The sequence below is a fragment of the Elgaria multicarinata genome, chromosome 1 (assembly GCF_023053635.1).
Source record: "Elgaria multicarinata webbii isolate HBS135686 ecotype San Diego chromosome 1, rElgMul1.1.pri, whole genome shotgun sequence".
In the NCBI taxonomy this organism is placed as follows: Eukaryota; Metazoa; Chordata; class Lepidosauria; order Squamata; family Anguidae; genus Elgaria; species Elgaria multicarinata.
Window position 1 is genome coordinate 66,963,424 of NC_086171.1, and position 9,595 is coordinate 66,973,018.

The window sequence follows — 9,595 nt, forward strand, 5'->3', positions numbered from 1 at the left end:
TGGTTGGTTTCATAGAGATCAGGCCAGGATCTACTCTACTGCTTTATAATGGTTTCTAATGGTTTTGACAACAGTTGGAGTCCATGACACATTCCATATACCGTTTTCAAACCACTTTCAAAGTGTTATATCCTGCTTGATGTAGATCTGGCCCAGAACTCATTTGAATCTGTTGCAGACTTCTCCAGCAGCCCTAGTCCCCATGGTCGTTCCACACATTCAGTTTTATAATGCCTGTCTCCTTAGAGATCTGATGTAGGAGCAGTGAGCTTTGGCTGTCTCTTGGAGTGTTTAAGCTGTGTGACTCCACCTATGTTCAGCCCATACATTTATAAAAATATATTATAAAATGTCAAAAAGCCTCCAATGACCTCCTTCCAAAGGAAACCAAACCTGAGTAGGTGCTGTGCTCCTGGACCTTCTCCTGGAACTACGTGGAGAAGTGGGATGAACATAATAATATTACCAGTTCTCAGAGACACAAACGTACAAAAGCTTATAGGTATTCATCCCTGGTACAATAACTTTGGCACACGCTACACATCTATAGTGGTGCCGACTAACTACAATCTGGCTGTTCTGAGGGGTGTAGAAGATTTCATGAGACCTCAGTGTGTCTTTTGACTGAAGGGAGTAGGATATAGATGCTTTGAATGATAAATGGTTTAAGTGTCCTGCCATGGGTTGGGTCTGAACAATGATAGGAATGACCCAAAGGAGCTTCTTTACAGTGTTTATATGTTTCAGAGATAAGCACTCCAACTCCATTCCACTTCCTAATATTAATTTAATCACAGCAAAATACAGTGTATTTTAGGAGTGAGATAGGCCCTTACTAAACATCCCTGGCCCTCTGTGTCCCTCTGGGGCTCTTTCCTGAGAATAGGCTATTAATCATTAGAGCAAACTTTCCTCCAAAATTACCTTATTGCTGTTATATATTTCTCCTCAGGACTGGAGAGGACCCCTGCACCAGCAAGATAACCTGGGACAAAACAAATAGCAGCTTCCAAATAGCAGCTCTACTGACATACCATGGTGACTGTTTGTATTAATGCAAATTCCCACTCCCATCCACACAGTACACATGTGGAATGGCACAAGTCACCCCACGAAAAGGTCCCTGTCCTTATACAAACTGTGTTAATTAATCCAGGAGAACTACGTCTGTAGGTGAAGTGAACGTTGTGGAAGGAGGGAGGTTGAGGTCCTTACTGCTGTTGCTATGGTCACCAAAGAACATCCATACAGAAGCCAACGGTAAAGAATGGGTGGGGGCAGAGATGCTCCTGAGTTAGGCCTGAAGCCAGTTGAATGGTCGACACACAAAATGGGTCCAGTAAGTTGAGAGGTAGTTGTCTTTAAAATTAAGGTTCCTGCCAAGCCACGAAACTGTGAGGGGATTGGTGCTCAGGGAAGGACCCCTTGCGAAATCCAGTTGCTGAAAAAGTCACAAAAGTCCTTTTAAAATCGTGTCTATGCTAGTCACCATCAGGACAGCCTGTGTCACTGAATTCTACAAAATTAATTGCATAAAGTATCTCTTTCTTTGTCTGTCCTAAGCCTAATGCCGATCAATTGTGCTGTGTAACACCTAGTTTTAAAATCATGAGAGAAATCTGTTTGTTTTTTTTGTACCCTACTCGTAAAAGAAACTTCCCAAGGTAGCTTTACAATAAAAAATGTACTACAATACAACCAATATAATGCAATACCTATAATAATAAAAATAACATCTATCTACACCACTCCATTTATATATTTATGGATCTCTATCATGGGGGCTGTCTATATGCAGGGAAAGCCTCGTGGTGGTTAGATGACGCAGGTGCAGCTGTGTCCATTAGAGGACGCAGGTGCAGCTTCGCAGCCACCACGGGGCTTTCCTGCAAAGCTGCAGATTGAAAAAGTCAGGGATTTTCTCCAACTTTGTCAATCCACTTTTCAAATGGATATTGTCTATTTTTGTTTGTATTTTATGCTTTTTATGGTTTTAAATTTTGTATATTTATTTTTAATGTTCACTGTTTTTAACTTTTGTAAACCGCCCAGAGAGCTTCGGCTACGGGGGTGGTACATAAATGTAAATCATCATCATCATCATCAGAGTGACGTCAATATGGCACTTCTGCCATCTGCCATCACTATGGGGCCATTCCAGAGCCAATCTGGGAGCAGTGCCTGGTGGAAGGTGACCAGTGATTGGTGACCTTCCACCAGGAAGAGGGGGCAGTGGCTCCAGTACCTGGATAGCTGCCCAGAAACTCCACCGTCTTTCCTCAGCAACAGGATTACCCAATACCACTCCAGGAGAGGGAAACCACAGGGTTTCAGAGGGAGGTGGCACCAACCCGGAACTGTGAAGACAGCCCCATGTTCCCCATTTAGCTATCTTTTCTCTAATTCTGAAGTATTCTGTAAGTATTAGGGTAATGGACCCAAATGCATTCTGGAGAATCCTTGGGGTATTTCCACTTGGGTGTCCAGCACTTTTCTTTTGTTGTTGAGCTGGGCACTGGGAGTGAGTTGGAAAGCTGATACAATCACTCTGAGATCCTTGCTTCAACTTTATGTCACCCTGTTGAGTGCATGAATAGTCCCCACCCCCCCACCCTGTTTCTGCAATCTGAGGCAGGCAGCCAAAACAGGATGGTTTTGTAACCCTGCCCTGATGTGCTACCATATTTGAGCCAGTAACCTGCACTCAGCTTGACAGGACACAAGTTAAATAAGACTTCTTTACATCATGGTGTTATGATACTTGTTTGTTTTTATCCACTTGAAAGGAAGAGGGGAAAGATCCAAGTTCTACAGCTTCTTCTCGTGTTCTCTATAAAGGCTTGAACAGAGCAAAAAACAACAACAACACAGCTGCCTCTTCTTCACATGAGTTGTGGCAACAGCTATGAATTTTTGAGAAGTTGTTACTTTCCTTGGTACTTGGTCTCAAGTTCAGGCTCTTTCTCCATTGCTTCCTTCCTTCCTGAGCTGTCTAAACAACTCACATGGTTTCCAAATGTCTACCCATCCCAGCCTGTGAATCTTTGTTCTTTCTTTCTTGTTTCTTGGTGGCCTTTGATTTTCAAGTTTTATGGAATGAACTTTACTGCAGGGATGCTTTGCCTATAAAAATGCACCCAGCATAACTGAAGAAATATATATATATATATATATATATATATATATATATATATATATATATATATAGTTGCCTTGGCGACTCTATGGTGACCTTAAGAAAGAACACAACTGCTGTGTGAATAATAGCCTGGAGAGTAATCTAAATCAAATGATCTGCAGGGCTAAACTTAATGACTTTTCTGTTAGGAGAAACGGCGTGACTGTGAGATTCAAGGATATAAAGGCTGGCTTTTCTTCTGAACCACCAAATTTAGCTGTATTCCCGGAGCATTATGGAATTATTAGAGATGTCACTATTCCTGCATCATAGGGAAGATAGCTCAGGCGTTTTCCTCCAGCAATAAATCTGTCTACAAAATAATGGTTAAGTTTTCACGGGAAAGTCTTTTTAAAAAGGCCCCTTCTCAGAATATGCTGCCCGTAGTGCAATATTTCAGTACTGGAGGCAGGTAGTGGGGGAGGATATGGTTCAGGTGAAAGTGAAAGTCACAAGTTGTTGCATTTTGGAGAAGGAGAATTAGGGGAAAGCCTAATTCTGTACAGCAGGACCAATCCTTGAAAGGAGAACTCCAACAGAGCTTCTGCTGTTCTTGTTTCAGAGTGGGGAAATGCATGTTAATGGGCCCATTCATTGCCTGTGTCTCGGTTTATGTGGGCAAACATGATGGACACTGTCTGAGGCAACATTCTCTTTGTGATGAGGAACAATGTGGAAAGCCAGATTAGAACCTTCTGGACATGGGGTTGGGTTGAGCCTCCAGCCCTCCCCCCCCCCCCCCGTTACATACCTCAACCATAGGGTAGCATGTATCACATTCTAATTGGATTGGCAATAGTAGTCCATCCTAATTATGATATAGGGTGTCATCAGATAAGTGTTTTATTGCACATTTGTTACTGGGCACTCATGGATTTTGGCAGGTCCCTCTCACAATATCATCATCTGCCTCCTGTGTGCCTCTCACCCCTTCTAGCCTTCTTCACGGAACAACAAAAAGCCCCCTGTAAGTCCATATTATTTTTAAAGGCAGAAGATGCCACTCTCTCCTGCTGTGTGCAGGAGAAGTGGCACAATAAAGATGAGCCCTGAATGGGCCACATGGACATTGTTTTTCCTCTCTCTGAGAAAGAGGAAGTATCGAGCAAGAAAAATGGAGGTTCTGTGGGTAGAGAAATTTGCTGATCGAGTTAGGGGGATGCAACCAGTCCTGGATGGGGCTGCACTCCCCCTAAAGAACCAAGTTTTCAGTTTGGAGGTTCTTTTGGACTTAGCACTGTCTGGGGAAGTGTAGGTTGCAATGGCCAGAACAACATTTTATCACCTTAAGCTGGTATTTATACTAGGTCTGTCCTGTCTGGAAATTTCACAGTGTTTGCCAATTTTGGCAAGGGGTGTTGCACGATACTAAACCCTTCTGTGCCTAAAGGGGGACTCTGAAACAAGAGCATCCACAAGGAAAGTCCCAGGGCTACATCCAGATCTACCCTGGATGAACTAGAAGTGGACTTCCTTTCCTCTCCTCCTCGTAGCAGCCCCTCCAGACCCCTGAAAATGCTACACAGAGAATCAGGGGACCCTGCTGAATGGGGTGGAGTAGGGGACGGGGGAATCCCCCAAAATCAGGCGGAGGGATCTTCTCTGAGCAGAAAACTTTCTCTCATGGAAGCTCCCTTCTTCTCACAGAAGCCAAATCCTGGATCCAATCTCTACTGATAAATCCTTGACACTTATCATAGGTGTTTGTAATAAATTGGAGTATTGGCATACACCGAGCTAGATTCAAGGTCAGAGACTTTTAATGTTTTCATGTTGTTGTTGTTGTTTTTCCTTTATAGATACATTTTAATGCAAAGTTACATTTTTATGACTTACATTTCTTTTCTTAAAATAAGAATGATATATAAATCGCTAGCTGTAATGCAGTTCATTTATTTATTTTGTACATTTCTATACTGCCAATGCCCAAAGCTCTTGGGGTGGTTTACAAAACAAATCTTAAAATCATAAAATACAAAGACATTATAAACTATAATTTAAAAGCCTAAAAGTTTAACACAATAAACTGAAAGTAAAGTAAAAACCAGCAGCAGTACAAAGATCAACAAATGTATTAACGTATCTTTTTTAACATTGAAGAACCCAAAAGCCTGGTGCCTACAAGACCACAATCTAGGTGGCAGGGAAACATCTCAGGAAAGCCTTTCTCTTTAGTAGCCATCTGCCTGGAACAGGGACTCTGAAGATGATCTTAGGATCCAGGTAGGTAACAATCCTTTAGGTAAGCTGGTTCCAAGCTGTTTAAGGATTTGGAAGTTAATACCAGCATTTTGAATTGGACCTGGAAATGGACTGGCAGCCAGCATGGATCACAGAGCATTGGTGTAATATCATATCAACCAGTCCCTATTAACCTCCTCGCGGCCCTATTTTGGAAAAGCTGAACTGGAGTGTTTTCAAGGGCAGCCCCACATATATTTCATTGCAGTACTCCAAATGAGAGGTTACCAGAGCATGGATAACTGAAGCTAGGCTACCTCTGTCCAGATTGAGTTGTAGTTAGTATATCAGCCTAAGCTGAAAAAAGCTGCCCCATGACATCACCTGTGCCTCCACTGACAATGCTGGACCCAAGAGTACCCCCAAACTATGAACCCGATCCATTAGGGCAGGGGTGGGCAACATGTGGCCTGCAGGCTGCATGACGCCTCCCTGTCCTTCTTTTGGGCCCTCTGCCCTTTACTGCCTCTGCTGCCATGCCGCTGAATTTGTCCCCAAATTTGGCGGCATGGTGGCAGCAGCAGAAAAATAGAAAAAAAGAAGAAGCCCCTTTTCAAAAGCTAATTTTTAATGGTTTGCCAACAAAATGTGTTGGTGCAGCAGCAAAAAGAGGCTGTTCTAAAGCAAAATAGCCCCATTTTGCCACCACTGCCAAAATTAGCTTTTGAAAGGAGGCTTTTTGTCCTTCAGGTCGCACCACCAAGGTTTAGCAGTGGCAGGAGGGCAGGCCTTGGAGTGGTTCGGGATGGGACATGTGCACCTTGACCCTTGAAGGTGGCCTCCTCCTGCTTTAGGGAGAGAGAGCAACCCCCTTTCTGAACAGGGTGAACACCACTAACAGCATAGGCGTGCGCAGCACATTCCATTAGGTGGTTCAGCCAGGGATATATATATTTTTAAGGTAAACATTGATTGAACATACAGTAATAAAGGACTTCTTTTTCATTCATCAAACAAACGAAATAAACAAAAACTGAAGTAAACTGTATTTTTTTAATTAACAAGTAATCTGTACTTTAAAAATACACATTTTAAAACGGAGACTCTGAATACTATTTTTTTGCTATAAAATTTCTCCACCACCCCCTGCACTGTAAAGCACAAAAAGGCACCTATCCTAAACACACTTACTGGGGATCTGGTGTATTGCTATGCTATGGCCCTATTTTCCCTTTCTGCATTGGAAATTGTGGGACGGTGATAGGGGGGGTGATCTAGCTAGCTCTGACTGCTGGCGCTGGAGTATAGGTTGGAAAACTGCCAAGAATAAGCTTAGACATCAGGGGTTTGAAGGGGATACGGTTATGAGGGTCTCCACTTCACATACCCCAAACCTTAGTAACCTAACTGGTGGGGCAGAAAGTGAGTTCACTGGAGGCAAGAGCTGAGGGAGTCACCCCTCCTCCCAGAAATTTCTCCAGAATAACACAGAGAAAGCAGTTTGTGGCAGAGCCTACTTATTGAAAGCAATGGGAGAGGAAGCAACCCATTTCACACATAGGCAAACTGAGGCAGTAGGCAAGTAAGAGTCAATGCAAGTGAGACAGTTTGGATTACATACAATCATAGGGGTGTGTGTGTTTTAACTATGGCCCAACAAACAGGAGGAATTTAGCGAGGTCTATGTGTTAACTTGCACTACAAAAAGGAAAGAAAGGTGTGTGTTTTAAAAAACACACACCACGTGTTCACAATATGACTGAGATGCTTTACAATGCAAAACAAAATGGATTTTAAGCCCAAATTTAAGAAGAGTTCAACCCAGCAACTTGCAACATTTAAAGCAGAGGGTGGGGGGGATGGAAAACACCCATTTCTCTTATACACATGCGAGTTTACATGGGAGTAAGTCCCACTGAATTTAATGAAACTTACTTTTGAGCAGACCTACATAGGATTTCTGAATATACCTCATCGCTCTCTCACTCACACACACATATGAATTTCTCAGTCCACAAACACACACACACACCAAACCCAATACATTTGTTCCCAACATGGCAGTGCAAACAACCCCATGAAAAGATGGGACTATGATGGGAATGGATTTTGCTGAAACAAAAGTGAACAGAGGAGATCAGCAACCACAAACAAACAAATAAACAAAAATAGCAATAAGAACATACCAGGGTCCTGTTGCTGCAGATATTTTTGAAACTGTCTCTGGAGCCCTCCCACCAAACACAATGCACCTCAAGGAGACAGGACACGCTGCTGCTGCTGCTCCCGCCATGGACGCAAACTGCACCTGCTCAGAAGGAGCTGGCCAGGCAAGCAAGGGTTAAGTGAGCTATGCATTAACCCTTTCCTTGCACAGAAGGACTCCTATCTCCTCCATTTTAGAGACACCAAGTTCATATATGAAATTAAATAGTTTTTCTTCCGTGTGTGTGTGTGTGTGTGAGAGAGAGAGAGAGAGAGAGAGAGAGAGAGAGAGAGAGAGAGAGAGAATGCAGCAGAAAACAGCCAAGAGAGATACCGAAATCTCCAGGAGGGAAGGGGAGAGATTTAATGATAGCAAAGCCCTGCAGCCCCAAATGCCAGAGCCTGTGCCGGAACTCAACTTCAACTTGCTCACGGTGTGGGCTGGTGGCGGTGGATTAGGGTGTCAGTTGAACCCCTTGAACCTGTTGTCTGCACGCCAATGCCTAACAGTACTTTTGTCTTGTCCAAACTGAGTTCATTGGCTCTCATCCAGTTCATTGCCGCACCAAGGCACAGTTTCAGAACATTCACTGCCTTGGCTGGATTTGCTGAAAAGGAGAGATAGGGCTGAGTGTCATCCACATATTGGTGACGCCTCAGGCCACATCTCCGGATAACCGTCCCCAGCAGTTGCCATAATTGCTGTGCACCATTCGTGGGATGTAGCTGAATACACTTTGGGTGTCTCCATAGTTTCTCTCAGGATGTAAAATAAAGGCACACCAAAAAACATCGAATTTATAATGTCTACATTTCATTCTAAAAAAATTTATAGCCGGATAGCTGACCTCATTGCTAGATGGAAGATTTTCTTTCATAAGCACACAAAATGTTAACAGCATGAGCATGCAATGATTTTTTGCCTCAAGAGTTTGCTTCCACTTACCACAAACGAAAACAAATCAAGGCAGCTGATGGCAGTTACGCTCAAACATATTTCATTGTATATATACAACTGGGAATACTGCTTATCATTCACATGCTGAATGTAGTAAATACGGAAAAAGTGATGCGGAAGGAAGCAAAGAATGATGACCCATACAAAAAACATGCTTTTCAGCTGGGCCCAAAACTCTTGATGTGACCAAATAGATCCGGATAGCTTTTTCGCCACTTTTAGGACCATGAAAACTTGAACGCCCAAAAGAGTGCAAGTTATTGCAAGCACTACAGTAATAATAGTGTAGTTCAATGCTTTCACTTCAACAGACTCAATCTCCTTGTGAAAATTAAAACATCTACTGTAATCATAATCCTCATAAATCATATTCCCATACAAAAGGATCATTGGTGGAACCACGGTAACCACCGCCAGAATCCACACCGCTACACTAGTTGCTACAGCATGCAAATTCCTGTAGAATTCCACCTTATCCTTCCACTGAAAGAAAATAAGGCTTCTGATAACCAAAATGATAATATAGAATAAAAAGGTGAGGTACATGTGAAAGTGTACCATTACGCTCACACATTTACAAATGAAAAGCCCAAAGATCCAGTTATCTGTGCTGTAGTAATATAGCCGAAATGGAACAGTCGCAAGGAAGAGACTGTGGATCACCACCAGGTTTATGATCGCTGTCGTGGTCACTGATAATGTGTTCATTTTCAGTAGCAAAAATAACATTATGATGGCTCCACTCACACCACCGATAAAAACTATGGAGTATATTGTGATCAAAACAGGATTCCCAATATTATGGTAAGAGCTTGCTGATGAAGATGGCCCCATCGTTGTGTAAAGGCGAAGGGTTTCGTTCGCTACAGCCATGGTCCTAGAATCTTCTTTTGTCATGACCTGGGGAGGGGGGCAGGAAAGAAGTCAATATTATTAAGGTTTTCAGAGCATACTTTAAAAGTAACAGTCCAGTGGTGTCTGGATTACTTGTGTGTGTGTGTGTGTGTGTGTGTGTGTGTGTGTGTGTACAAAATATTAGAAATGAGTCACAGAGCTCTATATGTAGTTTAACA

At 42.8% G+C, this 9,595-nt stretch overlaps 1 protein-coding gene across 1 annotated transcript; it reads right to left on the reverse strand.

Moving 5' to 3' along the window:
- Nucleotides 1–8,456: 8,456 nt before the first annotated feature.
- GPR141 (G protein-coupled receptor 141) lies at nt 8,457–9,395 on the reverse strand. Its single transcript, XM_063123206.1, has one exon. The coding sequence runs from the start codon at nt 9,393–9,395 to the stop codon at nt 8,457–8,459; it is 939 nt and encodes a 312-aa protein (XP_062979276.1).
- Between the last annotated feature and the right edge of the window lie 200 nt (nt 9,396–9,595).